Source organism: Ictalurus furcatus, chromosome 17 (assembly GCF_023375685.1).
Source record: "Ictalurus furcatus strain D&B chromosome 17, Billie_1.0, whole genome shotgun sequence".
Taxonomy (NCBI): domain Eukaryota; kingdom Metazoa; phylum Chordata; class Actinopteri; order Siluriformes; family Ictaluridae; genus Ictalurus; species Ictalurus furcatus.
Genome location: NC_071271.1, coordinates 16932575 through 16951920, shown reverse-complemented (window position 1 = coordinate 16951920; position 19346 = coordinate 16932575). Strand labels below are relative to the sequence as shown.

The 19346-nt window shown below is 38.6% G+C and overlaps 3 protein-coding genes across 3 annotated transcripts in view; 1 reads left to right on the top strand and 2 right to left on the bottom strand.

The window, feature by feature from the left end:
* Nucleotides 1-357: 357 nt before the first annotated feature.
* On the bottom strand, nucleotides 358-9267 carry calm3a (calmodulin 3a (phosphorylase kinase, delta)). Its single transcript, XM_053646747.1, has 6 exons — nucleotides 9068-9267; nucleotides 4841-4871; nucleotides 3174-3317; nucleotides 2918-3024; nucleotides 2492-2627; nucleotides 358-1883 (listed from the first exon to the last, which is right to left on the bottom strand). The coding sequence occupies exons 1-6, from the start codon at nucleotides 9068-9070 to the stop codon at nucleotides 1855-1857; spliced, it is 450 nt and encodes a 149-aa protein (XP_053502722.1). The 5' UTR covers nucleotides 9071-9267; the 3' UTR covers nucleotides 358-1854.
* Nucleotides 9268-9343: 76 nt separating this feature from the next.
* On the bottom strand, nucleotides 9344-12171 carry si:ch211-261a10.5 (potassium channel subfamily K member 12). Its single transcript, XM_053646744.1, has 2 exons — nucleotides 12149-12171; nucleotides 9344-11702 (listed from the first exon to the last, which is right to left on the bottom strand). The coding sequence occupies exon 2, from the start codon at nucleotides 11599-11601 to the stop codon at nucleotides 10759-10761; it is 843 nt and encodes a 280-aa protein (XP_053502719.1). The 5' UTR covers nucleotides 11602-11702; nucleotides 12149-12171; the 3' UTR covers nucleotides 9344-10758.
* A 1854-nt stretch (nucleotides 12172-14025) lies between these two features.
* The window catches only part of slc37a4a (solute carrier family 37 member 4a), a 10248-nt gene continuing 4927 nt past the window's right edge, over nucleotides 14026-19346 (top strand). The window contains exons 1-3 of the mRNA XM_053646743.1: nucleotides 14026-14569; nucleotides 16859-17141; nucleotides 17537-17769. Coding sequence (XP_053502718.1) covers nucleotides 16994-17141; nucleotides 17537-17769 — 381 coding nt within the window. The 5' untranslated portion in view covers nucleotides 14026-14569; nucleotides 16859-16993. The remainder of the gene's footprint in view (nucleotides 14570-16858; nucleotides 17142-17536; nucleotides 17770-19346) is intronic.

The window sequence follows — 19346 nt, the reverse complement described above, 5'->3', positions numbered from 1 at the left end:
CTCTGGGACAATAACGATAACCTTGAACCTTAGGTCTAATTTCAAATGACTGCCTATTAGGGTGTAAGATAATGATGTTATATACCCTACATGCTGCACTACCTGTGCATGTCATTTGAGATTCAGACACATCCCTAAACTACAGTTCCTTCTTCACAGTTACACTGAACTGTAAAGAGGAAAATATCTTTTGTCACATTTGGCTCCACATACACCAATCGACAGTGTAAGTGTCACTCACACTGCAGTATGAGCTGTTCGTTTACTTATGCTCTATAGTGAATAGTGCATTCTTGAAATGGAGACATTCAGAGACACTGCATGCTGCAAAGAGAAAAGAGACAGTGAAAACATGAATGCAAGCATAAAGTATACATTTATTTTTATTGGAAAACATTTATATTTATATTATATATATTTATATTATATATATAGTGCATATTATTCATACACTTTTCACATGTTAAATCCTTGATCCTCTTTCATTTGTACATCTGACCAAAAACCATTAAAAACACCACTCTGAGTAGAGCAGTGGAATTCTGCATCGCCCACAGTAAGATCACTGGAATATTAATGACCCCCAAAACCCAACATTACTTAGTATAAGTGAAACTAAATCACCTTTGTCCAGCTCTAATGGACCCTGGTTGTTGTTTTTTTTTTTTTCTTCCCTTCAGTCATACTGCAAGCAAAGCGCAGATGAGATTTAGAGACTGAACAAGAAGCTCTGACGAACCCACGGAAGCAAGCGACAAACGACTAGTTAAAGGAGTGGCAACATCTCCATCTGTAAATGAACATACCTCTTTTTTTTTTTAAACACCAAAATGCAAATATAAGAGGGCGTGTACGTATTCATCAGTTTTATATATGTCCTAAGTGACTAAGAGTTGTTTAGAGAGAAGACTGTGGCTTAAGAGTATATGGCACATCTCAAAACTGAAAATGATTCAAACAAACACACAGATCATCATGCTATTACAACAACAGGCGATGCAAAATTCACCAGACAAGCACGGTAGAAAACGATACATTTAAAAAGCTTAACACTGTTAAATAGCATTGATGACTATTCTCCACATTTTCAGCAGTCACACAAGTTACATCAGTCAACCCAGATTCAGTTCTTCAGCCCATGTACTTTATACATCAGTGCCTGTGTAACGTTTTTAGCCAGCACACACACGCACACACACACACATGCACACGCACACAAACACGCACACACATACACACATTTCAATAAAGACAAACCTGTCAAATCTATCTGCTGGCCAACATGAAACTTCAGCTCAGTAGCCATCAAACTTCAGTGATGCGTAATTTGAATATGTTTAAGTACACATTATGATGTATAATACAGTATCCGTGTATAAACATCCAGTTGTGCTACCTTTCAATTTTGAGACTGGAACAGAGCAGCAGAGTTAGAGTTGAAGCATGACTTCGCCACAAAGGGCACATGCAATTGTTCTCTAATTGAATGCAGCATTTTGACCATTTAATTCGGTTATTTTATTCATTTTTGAAGAGAAAATGTTCACCACACCCTACAAATGTATGCCATTTCATTTTTGACTTAGAGCGCCACTGTCTTCAAATTGTGGCAGGTATAAAGACGTCTGCTCCGAAATGGCTCATGCAGTTATGCTCGGTCCATTCACATCTGCTGGGACTACTCTGCAATTTTTCTCAACAAATTACACTTTAGTTCTGTTTCGGTTGGTGTCTTGCGAAATTTGAAATTCTTAATTTTTCACTGAAGCAAACTTCTGATCATTTATTTTCTAAAGACAGAGTGATCTTATTAGGACAAGCAATGTAAAAGAGAGACAGAATGGAAAACATCTTTCACTTTGCAGTCATCATTTGCACAAACTCTGAAAGAAACAGAAAAATGCAACAGATTAGAAGTGATCAGTTAAGAATTTTCACAGATAAAATTTTTTTAGATTTAGATCTCTAAGTAATCCAGAGGTGACAATGTAAAGGAAAAATGTCCAGAGACAACATCAGGAAGGTCTAAGCATAATAACATCTGCCAAAAGCTCAAATGTAGTGTTAGGGAGCTTGTTTCGGAGTTCATCATGAGAGAAGAAGAAATAGAAAGGTGGCTGTAAAACAGCGGTATTTCTTGCAAATGCTACGTCATATGCCACTACACGTCTTTCTCAGCATGCATGCACATGTACGCAAGAAGCTATCCAGGTTGTTCTCATCACCCCATGATGAGAAGCGAGTCTGCTGCTAAACCACACTTACACAATTTCACAAGTGTAGCTCGTGAAATTACAGGTGCTGATTTGATGAATAATAATTTGTGTCTAGTCTGAAACAGACGGTGTGATGGGATTCATAGCCAATTGGTAGCTGCAATCATTACACTTGTTAGAAAAAGCATTTATGACAGACCTAACAACTGATGCTCATTTTAAGCAAAAAAGCTGCTTGAGACACTGAATCACTGTGACAGAGACAGCCAGCTTACCTTCATAATTCACCTGCCCATCACCATCAATGTCGGCCTCTCGAATCATCTCATCAACTTCCTCGTCTGTCAGCTTCTCACCGAGGTTAGTCATGACATGACGCAGTTCAGCTGCACTGATGTAGCCGTTTCCGTCCTAGGAGGCACGGGGTGGGGGAAGATAAATCAGAACCAACTGCAATTATAACCAAGATCAAATAAACACATTCATTTTTTTTTTGCCAAAAATAAAATAAAATAAATAAACATAAGGTTAAAAGACATGTTTCAACTTGTTTGGTCATGTTCCTCCCAGATATCATCAGGAATTAATTTGATGCGGAGAGACAGACTTGATATGTGCAGTAAAGTACGATAAGGCATTTACAGGTTAATGAGGTAAATCAGGCATTACTTGCAGGCTTTTAGCTCATGGTACATACGCACCTTGTCAAAGACTCTGAAGGCTTCTCGGATCTCCTCTTCACTGTCTGTGTCTTTCATCTTCCTGGCCATCATGGTCAGAAACTCTGGAAAGTCTATTGTACCGTTGCCTAAGGAAATACCATAATTTGTGGTCATCACTAAAGCAAATCTACATAAGTAATTAGAAATTTCTGTATATAGGTGACAGATATTAGGGCTTGCTAGCTTTATGACGTTAGCATGTCAACATCAACAAACTGCTGTACTGCAGTCTCACCATCAGCATCGACCTCATTGATCATGTCCTGCAGCTCAGCCTCTGTGGGGTTTTGGCCAAGCGAACGCATCACAGTTCCCAGCTCCTTGGTGGTGATAGTGCCATCGCCATCTTTGTCGAAGAGGGAAAACGCCTCCTTGAACTCTGGTGGATTAGATCAAGCCTTTAGTCCCAGTACCAACAAACACTGAAGACAGCGCTTTAATTACGATAACATGGTTCCAAATATCATGAAAGACAGCCTCAATCAAGGCTACTTACATCAAACAGAATGCGACAAAAGCTGAAAGACTGACTGACTACGTTTAGAATTGTGACTAAATCGTGTACGAAACCCTACAACCTGTGTGAAGAAGTGTGTGAAAGCATTCATTTCTCTTCCCTGTAATAATGTTCCGTGTAGTGTTTCCAATATTCCAATCTTGGGAATAGTGAATATGGGACCATTTTGGATGCTGCAAAAGGGATTTCACATGTGTACAGCTTTATATTTATACACCAGAGAAACAGTATAGGCCAGTGGTCACCAATCCTTTTCCTTGAGATGTATCTTCCTGCAGGTTACATCGACAACCAAAATCTAACACCTGTTTTAGTTGATCAAGAACTTCTTAAGGCAATGAGTGGCTGGTCAGGTGGGCACGATTATGGTTGGAGCTAAAGGCTGCGTCAGAAATCGTGTACTGTGACAGTACATACTGCATTCGATACAGTATGTATTAATCAGTATGTGTGTAGTATTAATACAATCCCGGACATATTACATCCGCCATGGTGGCATTGTCATGTGACCTTCGACGATGTCATAAACACAAAAATCTTAAAGGGACGAGCAGATTAAAGCAACCAAACTAAGAACAAAATGCACATCAGGAAAGTTAACTGAATTAGTAATACAATGTGGGCGGGGTTAACAGACTGAGGTAAAGTTGGAGATCACAAAAAAAAGGTTTCAAAATGATGTGATGACCATTTTCTTGTTTAAACCTTCAACAAGTTAACAATTTTTTTTCGGGTATTGGTAAACAAGTCCTGTTTAACCAAGATTTAATACTTAAAAAGAGCCGACACAATGTCCGCCGCGATTTTTTTTCTGAGCTCGTCCGCACCAGTCCTGTTGCATTGTGGGATTTTTGACTCGCATAGCGTCCTTCGGTTGCACACTGCAAAATCTAACCGGAAGCAGTACGCCATCCGTCTCGCCTACTGAGAATTCGGACATTCTACCCCTCTGGCGTACTGCTTTTAGCCTACTGTGTAGTAGGGTAGTGTGCCATTTCCTTGTCTTCAGGAAGGTAGATCTCCAGGAACACAACTGGTAACCATTGATATAGGCAATAACAGAGTTTCTAGGGACTGAGAGCAAATGAAAAGGAATATTTATTAAAATATTCCTTACGGAGTGTCAATTATATTTTGAGTGAAAAATGTTTAATTATGTTTGTTAGAACAAAGTCAAAAAGCCTAGTTTCCCCATGCTGTTTCCACAGAAATTTTTAATTAATGTGTGTGGTTTTTTATGCAGTTAATTTGATGAAGGAAATCAATAATTCCAGTTGAGGCCGCTCTACTTGACGTTCCTGTGTGTGTTTACAGAGAACACAGGAATCTTAAACAAAGCAACAATGTTAGTCATGTGATTGCATCAAAATTGAGAGTCTACTCACCTGCAATCTGTTCCTCAGTCAGCTGATCTGCCTGTAGCAATGACAAAATGATAACGCAGTGTCATTATCAGACTCCAGTTGGGCCAAACTCTCACACACATTCAACTTAGAGTGTAATGAAGGACGTGTATAAATTCTCTCCAGCCTTAAATAGCCACTCTGGGTATAATTAGAGAGTGCCACTAAGAGGGTCACCAATGTAGCACACATAAAATTATAGCACTACTCTATGACAGTTCATTAATCAGCTGCTAAAACTGGGTGGCTTCACTCTGTGCTTTACTTAGTTACACACTTCTATGTTTCAGCCCAAAGCAACATCATACATTTTTCCATCATCTAGATACGACTGGCTGTCTCTTTGTGGTGCTCCAAAAGACGTGACTTGTGTTTTTTTGGCGTGCGCTACAGGAGGGCAAATAGAGGGTATGTTAGAAATAACCGACGTTGGACCTACACTCAGGCAATGTTTTCTCAAGAAACAAAAGCAGGCTAAAACCAACAAGATAACCAGATATGGCTGAACACAGTACAAACCCAAATTTAAAATCTGTATACAACTCAGCAAGCACGCTATGAAGATCTAAGCAATGTAGCTTACAAAAAGAATATGGATGTTTACTGTGGATGTGCAGGCTACAGCGAAGGTTAGTAGGTAAATAGGAAATAACATCTTTGCAACTGTTTATCCTTTGCCTTAGACAAGCCAGATGTTGATCAAAGACTTTAAACAGCATTTTTTTTACTGACTGAAGTCATGCAGGTCTCAGACTCGCATTCCAACATAACCTACCCTGCAGCATGGAATGATCAACAAGCTCCCAATTAGCTTTGGACCAGTTCATTTTGCATCCAGCTGAACATGACTAGCCTGTTTCAAATCAGTGGCAGCTGAACAGCCACTAACTAAAACTCGGCACAAGTGTCTCTTATGCCTCAAACAGCGTCGTATCAGATGATGGTGCTCTTCCACACACGACATTTAAGCTGCATGCAGTGAACTGACCCAACAATTGTAGCATCTAAACTATGAAGATCTACAGTATGCAAAGGAACAATATTGCAATAGTGATTTTGTGTTTTTATATATATATATATATATATATATATATATATATATATATATATATATATATATATATATATATATATATATATATATAAAAAAAAAAACTATTTATTGTGAACGTCTAGCCTGCAGCACATCCAGAAGGGTGTTTTCACACCCCCTCTGAATACATGAGTCCACACACAGAAATTCTTATAAAATCTGATGAGATTATGTTTCCTCTGCAGGCCAAAAAAAAATTCCTTTTGCTGCCGTTGTGAAACGTGAAGTAAGAAGTAATGTCACAAGTTCAACCAATCCGGATCCCAGGAGCTGAACACTTTCACATCCAAATTCAATTGAAGTAATCCCCAGACCAACATTTTTAGGGAGCGAGCCAGTCTGTTATATATTCTGATCTGCTTTTGTATGTTGTGTCATGTGCACTTTCTCTGTTAACTGACACAACACACATTTTGTATGTGATCATAGGACAAAATATGAAAGCTGTGATTTGATCCTGTATGTGATGTACACTATATGGGTAAAGGTATGTGGACACCTGACCATCACACCAATATGTGTCCATTGCAAAGCCATGGGCATTAACATGGACATAGTCCCCTCTTGCTGTTAAAATAACCTCCATTCTTCTGGGAAGGCTTTCCACTAAATTTTGGAGTGTGTCTGTGTGCAGATTTGTGCTCATTCAGCCACAAGAGCTTTAGTGAGGTCAGGCGCTGATGTCCGACCAGGACGACTGGTGTGCAGTCGGCGTTCCAGCTCATCCCAAAGGTGTTCAGTTAGGTTGAAGTCAGGGCTCTGTGCAGGACACTCGAGTTCTTCCACTCCAAACTTGGCACACTATGTCTTCATGGGGCTCACTTTGTGCACAGGGCCATTATCACAGGGGAACATGTTTGTGCCTCTTACTTCCAGTGAAGGGAAATCTTAATGCTACAGCATACATAGACATCCTAGACAATTCTGTTCTTTCACGTTTGTGGCAACAGTTTGTGGAAGAACCACAAATGGGTGTGATGGTCCACATAATTTTAGCCATAGAATGCATTTCCTTTTGAAACAGGAAGTCAGACATACACCACACCCCAGCTAAAAGTAAACATACTTGCCTGTAAACTAGCTGTTCTCTGTATTAAGCTAGTTCACCAAGAACCTTTTTTTTTTTTTTTAAATCAATTAAAACCCCACAACCCCCCCCGACAATCCAACAGGGATGACATCCTAGACAATGAGTTATGCCATACATGCTTTAGCCAAGGTAGACCATCAGTAAAAGGGAGCCGCAGGGTCATCCCTGCGGAAAGTAGGGTTGTGACAGTGAGGAAATGTTCCCATCGGTTAATCAACGTGCTGCGGTGGGCAAGTGATGTAATTGGTGTGTGGTGGCTAAGTGATGTAATTGGTGTGCGTCTGAACACCGTGTAACACCGGTAACACCGACTATCACAGCAAGCCTACCAGGAAGAATCTGAAACATCTGAATGGAAGATGAAATGACACTCTTACTGATGGAGATGCCCTGATAGCATATAAGGACAGTATTGTGTTCTTGATCAGTCTGATAATGAACATCCCCAAAAAGGACCTGTCACATAACCACCAACTTCCACAAATTCCACTTTGTTCAAAATGAAAAAACTCCAACCATTTTTGCTCAAGCAAGGGATGGCTGGAAAAGGCAATGGTTTGCCCAAAAAAAAAAAACCCAGCACCTAAAACACAACAATGAACCATATTTGCTGCTAATGAGCTGCTCCTGTAGAGCAATACATGGGACATATACACTCTAGAGAGCATTGTATTGGACAGACACAAGACTAGTACAGGATGACTCAGCAAAAAAATTCTTTTCTTTTGTAAAAAAAAAATAAAAAATAAAAAACTTTCCTGGAAGGGACAAGCTATAACATTAAAACGTGAATATCTCCAACCTATGTGTGTATTTTATTTTCTAGATATTCTATTATACTGATGTCCAGAACACTAAATGACAGATAAACATCTCTGAAACACCTCTGATTTCAGGAGCACTTTAAAGCTAAATATAATGTACACAAGTGTGTATGGCTAGGTTTGATGGGACTGGTCTGAGAGTCCATTAGATGATGAACATCTTGTTGAAGGGAACATAATGGTCAACTAAAGTCCACTCATCCATTTTTAATGAGTTAACTCGTGCAATGTGAAGGACTTCAGCCCTAAAAGGTAGCTGCTGAGAGTATTGGGCTGCTGCAGATCCAGTGTCAGGCTGCTGCAGATGATTTGGTTCAATGCAGAGGGAAGAAGGAGGGAAGAAGGAGGAAGAATAAGGGAGGAGGAGAGAAGAGCTGCCAGCTAGCTCAATTCACACATATGCAGTTTCTAAAGCTATTATGAGTACTGCACTTTACACAAAAACCTAGATTTTACTAACTGTAGTTAGGAGTAATAAATGTCCTCTATATAACGCCAAGGCTGTGGATGTTTTTTATTACATCATAACTGTGCGCAGTGAAATTAGCCTAGCTAAAACCAGACTGGTGGAATTTTCTAGAAAGCTAGCATGCTAATAAAATTATCATCATCATCATCATCATCATCATTATCATCATCATCCGCAATTCGGGGCTTGTGTGGTCAGGTTTGCTAGCTAAATTGAACTGCTAACCTGAGGAAGTTATTTTTGGACCACCTGTTATTAACCCGCCCACTCGCTCATTTTCTCCTAAAGACAAGCAGCTTACAGCACGTACTATTAGCTATCTGCGTTAAGGAAAACGTTCTCTAGCAGCACTAACCGAATAATCAGAAAGACACGCAGGTACGAGCAGCAACATGTCTTTACAAAGCTGCACTCTTTATCTAGTTACTCAGACGTCTAGTCTTGCGAGTTATTTAACTGATATCTTGCACAATAAGATAAGATGTCGTCTGTACTCGGACGTCGTCTGTACTCCACAGCAGCCATATTCATCTTCTGTGTGCGTAGCTGAGCAGCATATCTCCTGAACGCAGTGCAATGATAATAATAATAATAATAATAATAATAATATTTATTACAGTCAGTGCAGTATTACAGCTGCTGTGGTACTGTAGTTCTCTGTCGTGTCGGAATTACTGCAAGACCTTCATTAATCAGACAGCTGGCAGAGAAGCAGGATATCGCCCTTACTTACCATTCTGTTTCACGAAGGAGTTGCAGGAAATCCGCAGTAAACTGAACCCCGGGTTTCTCAGACTGAAATATGAGTCGTTATCCGGTCAGGTACAGTCAACGCTCTCGGTAACCTTAACGTCTTGAAATCTTCTACCGGAAACTGAGATAAAGCCACTACTCCGCCGTCAAACCGCAAACCGGGAGGAGGAGGAGGTGATCCGCCCTCTTTCACACCGTATCCCTCCGCCGGATGACGTAATCCATTAGCACAAGACAACTTTGAAGGTAATAACAATAACAATAATAATAATAACAATATCTATTATTATTAATAATAATAATCATCATCATTCATTTTGTATCTTTAACATCTTTGCATAATATCAGAAAATAACCAGATATCTAAGCAGCATTCATTCATTCATTCATCACTTTATCCTGGTCAATGGATCTGGAGCCTAGTTCACGCGAAATGAGATGGCAGTCCAACCCAGGGCACTGGGTGCATACACACACACACAACACACACACACGTACACTTATGGGGAATGGAATTTAGCATAGCCAATCCACCTACCAGCATGGTTTTTGGGAGGCTGGAGGAAACCAGAGAACCCACAGGAAACCCACATGGACACTGGAAGAACATGCAACATGCAAGGAAACTCTACATACAGAGTAAACCGAGCAGACATATAAAGTTTGGATGTGATTATCCGTTTAAGCTATTTAGCTGTTTGAAATATCAGCCCTATACATTTGATCTTTTCTCTTTTCGAGAGAGAGAGAAAGAGACAACTTACACAAAGAAACAGAAGGGAAATGTAACATGAGCCTTAAAGTTTTCTAGGTTAATTTTCATCTAATTTAATAAGTAATTTAAATGTCTTAGTAATAATAATAAAAAAACACATTGACAATATTTCAAATTACATATTGTTTACTACATACCAAATGATGATATAACTTTAGTACTGTCATCTACTGTATAAAAGCAAAGAACTGCACTGACATCAATCTCTATTTACTAAGTAATTTACCATTTACAACTAACAAGTGTATTTCAATCATAATCAACAGATACCTAAATCAGCTGTGGAGTTCTGTTGGGATAAATTTTAGATGGACAGATTAGAAAACAAAACGGCACCTCATTCTAGATAATGAGAGACTCAAGAGAGACCAAAGATTAAAGCAAAGCATTTTACTATTTTATTTATATACACAGAAACACTGTAAAACATCTTGAGACCCAAACTACGCTTTCTTCACAAGAAGATGGTCATGTTTATGTGAAAATATGTTATACAGAACATTATGGTCTAATTTGTAATCATAATTGTGTTATATGTTTATTAAATGTTTTTCTAAATTTTTTTGTGTGTACGCTCCTTCACATTCAGCATATTGATATAATTATGACTGAAGAAAGGGAAAAGGACTGAAATTGTTTTAACTTTAAGTTATTGCCAAGTCACTGAGAATCAAGTCCCTCTACTGGCTAGAAAGAGGATCATGAAGAAATGCAGAACAGAAGCTGAGCCAATGTATCTGTCCAAAATATACAATCTACTTTAGACTGGAAAAATTGACGACACAAAAACTATAATAGTCCTCTTCAGTCAAAACTATGAGTCCTGATGAGTTTACCATATGCTTCATGAAACTTGTTCTCATAGTTGAATGTCCTCTAAATTGAGTAGTAGCTGATTAGCTATTAAGGCTTGTCTCTTGCAGATAGTTATTTAACATGGCCATGCCACCCATCAGCTCAGGCAGACTATTATGCTGACAGCCACTGGTCACATGAAGTGAATTTTCTGTCATGTTATCCTTTGACACCTTGTGCTCACAGATAACATTTTTGTCTGTGCGATGCATCTCACTCTGGCACACAGTCTGTAATGTAGAACCCTCACATCTGCATTTCCCTGTGTTGAGCTTAATCACATGGCAGCTCCAATGTTGGCTAGAACAGCTGGCGGTGATTTGAAGCTGTGGAGAATAAGATTCTTCAACTTTAGGACACATGAAGCAAGACCAGCAGAGCTGATCAGGCTGGTGTTTGTTCAAACCAGTCCCTGAACAGCAATTCAAACATAGCACATTGCCCAGGATCCAGTTCAACATTGCTTTCATCATGATAGCAATGAGGTTCAAGAGAGAATAGGTACAGCAGACACCAAGAAAGAGGACCAACATGTTGAGGATCTGGTAAAACCAGCTTGTTTCATAGCGCTCTCGCTGCCCGCTCACCATGTCCCCAAAACCTATAGTGCTGAAGGTCACAAAGCAGAAGTACATCGACTCCAGGTAGCTCCAACCTTCCACAGCAGAGTAGAGTCCTGATGCAGCACATGTTACCAGAAAACAAACTGCCAACAAAATTAGTGCTACGTGGTAAACAGAAGGCTTCCAACCCTGCTGTCTACTTGCTGTGCCACTTAGTTGTGTGGTGAGATGAGAAGTAGCAGTTCTTTGCCTGCTGTTCCACAGTCTTTGCTCATGGCATCTACTCAGTACATATGCTATAAGTGTGACGACACGTTCCATAAAGAGGTTGAACAAGAGAATGGCTGCTGCACATCCTATCAGCCCAAAGAAAATGAGGAAGATCTTCCCAACAGTGGTGGTTGGTGCTGTCAGTCCATACCCTATAAATGTTTGTGTGGAAAAAGATACATTTATATTGACTCCATGGGATTAAAATGCTAAATTATCATCCCTCCATTTTCCATACAGCTTATCCTAAACTTTTAAGGGCTGTATGGAACTGTACAACAAAGGGTTTCCCTAGCAGAAAGAGTTGGCTGTTTAAAAAGTACCCTAAAAACAGAGCTGAGAACACTAATAGTAGATCATAAAGATTATATAACTACAGCACATAACGTTCTTTAAACAAAGAATCTAATAGCCCTGATTCACAGCCTTAGTAACAAGATGAAAGATAGCTTATCACGTCAGCTATGTTTATTTGAGGAGCCATTATAAATTAGGCAGACATTAATATAGTAAAGGAGGGTGATTAAATGGATTAACTATTGTTAAAGAAATTGTGATACCTCAAAATTGTCAGTTTAGTTGAAATATATACACTCACCATTCGGTTTAATATGAACCTGCTCATTTATGCAGTTATCCAATCGGCTAATCATGTGGCATCAGCACAATGAATAAAATCATGCAGATACAGGTCAAGAGCTTCAGTTAATGTTCACATCAATGATTAAACATCAGGGGAAACAACATGAGGAAAAAGCATGATCTCTGTGACTTTAACCGTAGCATGGTTGTTAGTGCCAAGTACCATACTGTGTAAACTCTATAGACTGTTGTGTGTGTGAAAATCCCAGGAGATCAGCAGTTTCTAAAATATTGAAATAAAAACCAGCCCAACAACCTATATTATAAACTTTTTAATATAACAATTTTATTTTCTAAGTAAATATATTTTTTTTCTATTTTAGTTAATTACACTGTAATTGTGTAAGTGTAACTCTCACTGATGCGTAGATATGATAAAATACTTTTGGTAAGGACTAGTATAAAAAGAGAAAGAATACTCCTACTGCATTTTCATAGGGCACTGCTTTGTTTTCATAGGTTCCCATAAATAATATCAATGAATATATACATTGTACTATTACTTAATAAACTTACCGATGGTCGATATAACAGTTGCCACAAAGCAAAAGGCACCAGGAAATTCCCAAAATGTTCTCTGGTCTTGCATCCAAACCCAAACATTATTGGCCTCCTCATAGTCCTTCAACAGCACATGTAGGTCCTCCAGGCTCATTCTGTGCTCCTGTGCAAAGTCAGTCAGTTTCTTATCCCATATCTTGTGTGCTTCAAGCTCTGATTGTCTCTCCAACGCAGAGAAGACGGCAGCCCCAAAAAACAAGTACAGGACTAGGATTAATCCCAGTAACACTATGCGGGCGTTGTCTATATTAACCCAAGGCCACCCGCAACAACAGGGGCTGCTGTCGCTGGTGGACTGTGGTGTGTGCACAATCATCGCCCAATTATAAATCAATTACAAGATGAAAGATCAAAAGCTGTGGAAATGATATTTCCTGCACTGCCCTTAGTTCTATCCTCAAATAATGTGTCTGCATTAGTTATTACTTGTGTCAGAAATATAGTGTGAATAACAGAAAGTCACAAAGCTACTACTCAGACGCAGCTGTGCAACTCTGTAAGGCAGCTGCACCTTACAGGTAGAGATACGTTGCTACTGTGCTTATGTACATAAATGACGTTTATTAGACGTACAAGCCCATAATTAACCTCAGCTATCCTTGGTTTATGAGGATTTTACAGTTATATTGCAGGTTACTATATTATGTTGAGGTTTGTCCAACCAAGGCTAGTACACGAGTCTGGAAAGGTGTTTCTCTGCTCCACATTAACTCTGATTTGGTTAGAGATAATTTTAGAGATCACAAAAATATCAAAACCTTTCACAAATACATGCTTACAACGAACAAATGTACAGTGTCAAAGTGTTGTCATTAATTGATTAGGCTTACAGTATGTCCATTTTGCTATGGTGTGTATCTACCCAAAAACCTGATCAAAGTGTGGGAAACTTACAGTACATGCAATGTTTTTGACATTTTCTAACAGACTGACTGCATTTACCACAGTGTTAAACTGGCTCCTTATGTGCAGTAGAAATAGAGGTGACAAAGTGTATTATTTACAGAAAAACAATATTTTTCAGGGGTTGAATGTGAATGCAAATGCAATTTTAAATGACATAGCTACTTTTTTTTTTTACATGGAGAATTATTTCAATAAGTGGAGCTTTTGTAATAATCCATTTGTTTCAACATACCAAAGTATTACACTAGTCTGTGAACAAATATATTTTTTAATCTTTCATAAAATTCCTGCTTATGGGACAAAAGTCCCCCAGAAGTAATTTATTTACATTGAATAAACCCATAGAGACTTAAGGCTGCATTAACCACTTTACTTGAGCAGTTTCTTGTGATAAATTGTTATATTGTGATTAATCACCTGGTTATGTTAAATTTAAGTGTCTAAAAATGTTATCTGTTTCACCTTCCTTGGCAATTCTAGCTATTTAGTTAATGTTATGTAGCTAATCTGGTCGAATATACTGTAGCTGTAGCTCAATTGTACTTATTTTAATTTTACTTTCCATTCTTCAGTATATTTAAGTGTATAATTTGTGGAATGTGTTGTGGCAATTCGTGACTGTATATCTATTAACAATTTTAATACTCTGTTACCATTCAAAACAGTCCTAACGCTTAGCATAACTGTAACACGAGTAGTTGCTCGCCAATGACGGCACCGAACTACATTACCCATGATGCATCAGCTCTTTATGAAACGAGAGCGCGACAACATTGTATCAGCTCGAGGAAGGTCTGGTCTGTCATTTGATTTTTAGGATCAGGTATAAACACCACAAAAATATATATATTTATGAATTGTACGTGTCGTATCGCCGAGGATTTTTAGAGTTCAAAATGTCGTCTTTGAGGTAAGTTTTACTTCACGGAAGTAAATTCGAATCCTGAACTATTGCAAAATTGTGAACTTCTTATTTTCTTGTATATTTAGCATTGAATGTATTATATTATATTATATTAATTGTAAGCAATTAGTGTAATTTGAATGTCATAATAATTGATTACGTGCAACCATCGGTTGTCGCTGTCAAGCCTTTGCATATCAGGAATGGTGACTTTTCTGTGTTGCCACGTATAGTATGCTGCAGGTTTGTTTTGTTGCTGTACGTGTAAGTTTTTAAATAATAATAAAATGGAGCTCTCTGTGGTTTCTCTAACATCATGTTTTCAGATTAGTGGTTGATTTTAATGAAGAAAGCATGAAGAATCATCATCCCAAGTCTTTAAGTAGATAATTTTTAGACATTCTCTTATTTTATGCACAATCACAATCTCCCTAATGCATTTATCATATTTCCCTTGCACTACCATTGAAGTTAAAATCCACCCTGAACAACTTGCCTATTAATCTTTGCTGAAAAATTCAAAACACAGGTAGGTCTACTGGTAGACCATGTTTGCCAGCTCATCAACCCAGCCTTCTACTTACCCGACAAGTAATGACTAATTACCTGACTAATATACCTTCAACATAACTTCTTGTTGTAGCATTATGGTCTGGTCTGCACGTATATAGTGCTTTTAACCTTAGCGTAGGTTCTACAAAGCGCCTTACACTGTTTCTCATTCACACACACACACACACACACACACACACACACACACACACACACACACACACTCCAATGGTAGCAGAACTACCATGCCTGCCACTAGTTCAGTGTCTTGACACAGTGACACTTGATTCAGTGACACTTCGGCATGTGGAGACATGTGGGCAGGAATTGAACCGCCAACCCTACAATTAGTGGACAACCCACTCTACTACCTGAGCCACAGCCACCCATTAGTAGTGGCTGTTCAGAAACTGTTTCCTTTCAACCAGCTGGCCAAGATGATCTCCCAGTTTATTCTGTGTTTTGACAACTGGTAACAGCTCAGAAAAAAAGCTGGCTGTCGCTGACGTAATTGTAGTCTTTGGTCTTGAATAGAGCTTGTCCGTCTTAAAAAGCACAATGTGACAAGCTCACTGCTGATTTCGTACTATTGTGACCAAAGACAGCCGACAACAATGTTTCTGCCAGTATCAGAAATGGTTGATTACATTTTTGAGATTTATTTCATGATTAAATTCTGAGTTGACTGTTTAAACTAAAACTGCATACATTGAAATGCTGGTCTATTTTCTCCTTGATTAACGATTAATGATGATGGCTGTTTCCTACATTACCCCCAATGCTGTTTGACTACCCACTGATAATGGTGCCAGTAAGAATTAATAAGGCTTGCTTCAACTCTACCTCTTGAGAGTAATGCAGCAGCACTTTAGTCCTTTAGTTTCTCCAGCTCTCTCACCTCCTTGTCTCACCTCCTTCATGTCGGTATAGGAGCTCTTGCTCTTTTGTTTTTATCTGTGAAATCTGACCATTATGCCTTGGGATCTTGATTGAAATGTTTCCTCTATTAAACTCCATTGTAACTGCACTAGCAATGTCCCCTTGCAGTGTCGGTGTGGCACCCAACCACTAACTTCTCACAGGAATAACAAAAACACAGCGCCAGCTAGCAAAGTAGCACTAGAATCACTAAATACAGTATATATAATATCATATGAAATATTTAAATATAAATATATTTCAGTGTGGATTTAAACTTTAGTTGACCTGAAACTTGAAAAGGACTGACATTTGCATTTGATTGGATAAGTGAGTGTGTACATAAGATCAATCATGTAAATGTCATCAGTAAAACAGAAGAATCAAGAGGACATGATAAGCTGATAAGCTCCGGCATTCAAACATTCAAACTGTGACCATTTAGAGAAGGCACATTCTCAAACTTTAAAGCCGACCAATTACCTGAATTGCTGATCTATTTCACGCCCCAGTGATCAGGCCTATCCCATAGCAAGACTGGAACCCAAAGTAAATCATTAAGCTCCTGAGCTGTAGCTTTTATCATTAATAAGATCCCATGCTGAACTTTAGGCCTGCACCGATATTGGACAGCATTTCAGTGCAGGTTGTGTAACGCTGGGAAAAGATATGTAGGAAATAGTACATTCATGCTACATTTTGGTCTGATATAATTAAAGCAGTATTACAGCATACTGCACATCTGTCCTCTGAGTGAGACAGTATACCTTCAGGTTGACCTTTAATCTCTTTATTGATTACAACTTTTTCTCGTCATCCTACCAGTTCTGCGGTGCTCAGTGGATCCTGATGCAAAGTTCATCTCTCTGTGCTGAACAACCTGAGCACTAACGTCTGTGTTTGGCTTGAAACGGTCCTGAAGACTCATTTGTCATCGTTGCTGGATAATTCAAAAGCACTATGGCGAAGTCTGGATATGGCTACTACAGAACTACTATTTTCCTTGCCATGTTTGTGGGCTATACATTGTACTGCTTCAACAGGAAGACGTTCTCCTTTGTAATGCCCTCTGTGATGCAAGAGATCAAGTTGGATAAAGATGACTTGGGTAGGAACACATCATTTTATTGAACTAGTTATTCTTACACTAATCTTGTATGCATCTTTAAGAGTTCTCAATTTGAGTACATCCACAACTATGTAGTGTACTAGAAATCTGTATCTAATAAATAAGCCTATTGTAAGTTTAGCGTGGGTTTGACTTTCCATTTTCCATCATGACAATCAATATCTGACCTTTAGTTTTGTTGTGGCTGTGTATGTTGCATGTCCAGAGCTTCTAATTATCTTAAAAGAAAAGTTGACATCAGTTAAGCCACGCTGAAATGAGAGATGACATCATTTTCTCATATCCTGTCTCACATTTTTCAGAGACGCACTCTGAAATATAATCACCCTTCACAGCAGCATAAAGAATTCTTGTTTTATCTTTGCATGTCACAGGTCTTATCACCAGCAGCCAGTCTCTGGCCTATGCTATCAGCAAGTTCATTAGTGGGGTGCTCTCCGATCAGATAAGTGCACGATGGCTTTTCTCTATTGGCCTCTTCATGGTTGGTGGCATCAACGTGCTGTTCTCACAGTCTTCCACTGTGGTCATGTTCTCTGGGCTCTGGTTCCTGAATGGACTTGGCCAGGGCTTTGGGTGGCCGCCATGTGGAAAAGTGCTCCGTAAGGTATGGACTTTAGGAAATAGATTATATTATTGATAAATTGCCCAAACAGTGCCATGGCTGCTTCAGGATGATCTCTGGATTTACTAACATAAATGATGATAATAGTATACACTTAGCTGGCGGTTTAGGTACAACTTGGTCATTTTATCAGGTACACCTACCATAGGTAGGTGCATCAGTAGAAATGTTGGGGCCCTTGACAAGTTAAGGCATTGGGCTTACTGCTTTAGAGAGTTTTTGTTCTTGAGAACAGTTTTCATCCTATAGGTTTCCATTGGGACCCCTGTCTACTCTTGGCCCTTGGAACTATCCAACCCACACACACCTTCGTGACATTATACATATAGTTAGAATTACTGACTGTAGCCCATCTTTTATTATACCCAGGGATGTAAGTGAATATAAGTACATTATTCTGAATGAACAGATAATGTGAGCTAATGTGTTCTAAACAGATACAAATACAGATACGACTAGAGGGTGCACTATTTGTTTGTTGTTATTGTTTTTATGGTTATTTTGTCGATCATCAGTGGTTTGCTCCAGTAGCCTGACCTAAACAGTTCCTTAGTGACCATTGTTCTATACACACTGGCCTGAAATTCTATAAAATGTGCTTTTATCTAGAGAGCTGACGCTTGCTGACATTCATTGCACTTGTTTTTTTATCGTTATGAACGTTCACAATCATTATTAAGAGAAAATCTTAAACGTACAGGCATTATAATGAAATGCGGTTTAAAGGACCCCATTTTGACTAGCATCGGCACTTTGTGCAGTGTGCCCAACAAACTTTTCTGATCTTTTTGGAATATAACAAATACAAATACTAAAGTAAATCTTATATATATATATATATATATATATATATATATATATATATATATATATATATAAAAAAAAAAAAATTAGGTGGATGTTCTTACCTATGAAACAGTTTCCTGATTTGGGAATGGCGTTATTTTTGAAATATATAGTTCCCTTCAGCCACATTAGATAGAAAACTTGACAGAAAGGTCCACAGGGCTTCTGGTTCAGACCAATTATGAACTCTAGTGATGCACTTGAGGAATTGTAGAGGTTCAGATGTTGGATAAATTGTAATTTGTTATGTTTTGTGATTGAAGAATGACTTCTTTTCCCTGCAGTCCTGGGGTGTTTTCAGTGTTTTCCTATATTTCTGGGGCGCATAGTGCTAAGGCCACATGCAAATAAAAATAAATAAAGAAATAAATAAAGAAATTTCTGGTCTAGACCATGCCTCCTTCAGGTTTAAATCCAGATACGGAGGTTTGGAGCACTGTACAGATACAGATAGTGGCATTGCATTACACCCTACTGTACACAGCCTGTCAGTCCCCACTTTACTCTGCTGAGATATTCTGTATGTGATGGACCATTTTTAGCACAGCAGAAACACTGACATGGTAGTGTGTGTCCCGTCTATAGCAACAAACTGTCAGTAACAGTATAATGTACATATAAAATGCATGGTAGGTGAAAACTGATAGAATTACCAGTGATTGTAAGGTAAGTGAAAGGTTTAAGTGTAAGGTTCACCTTGAAAAACTTGAGCT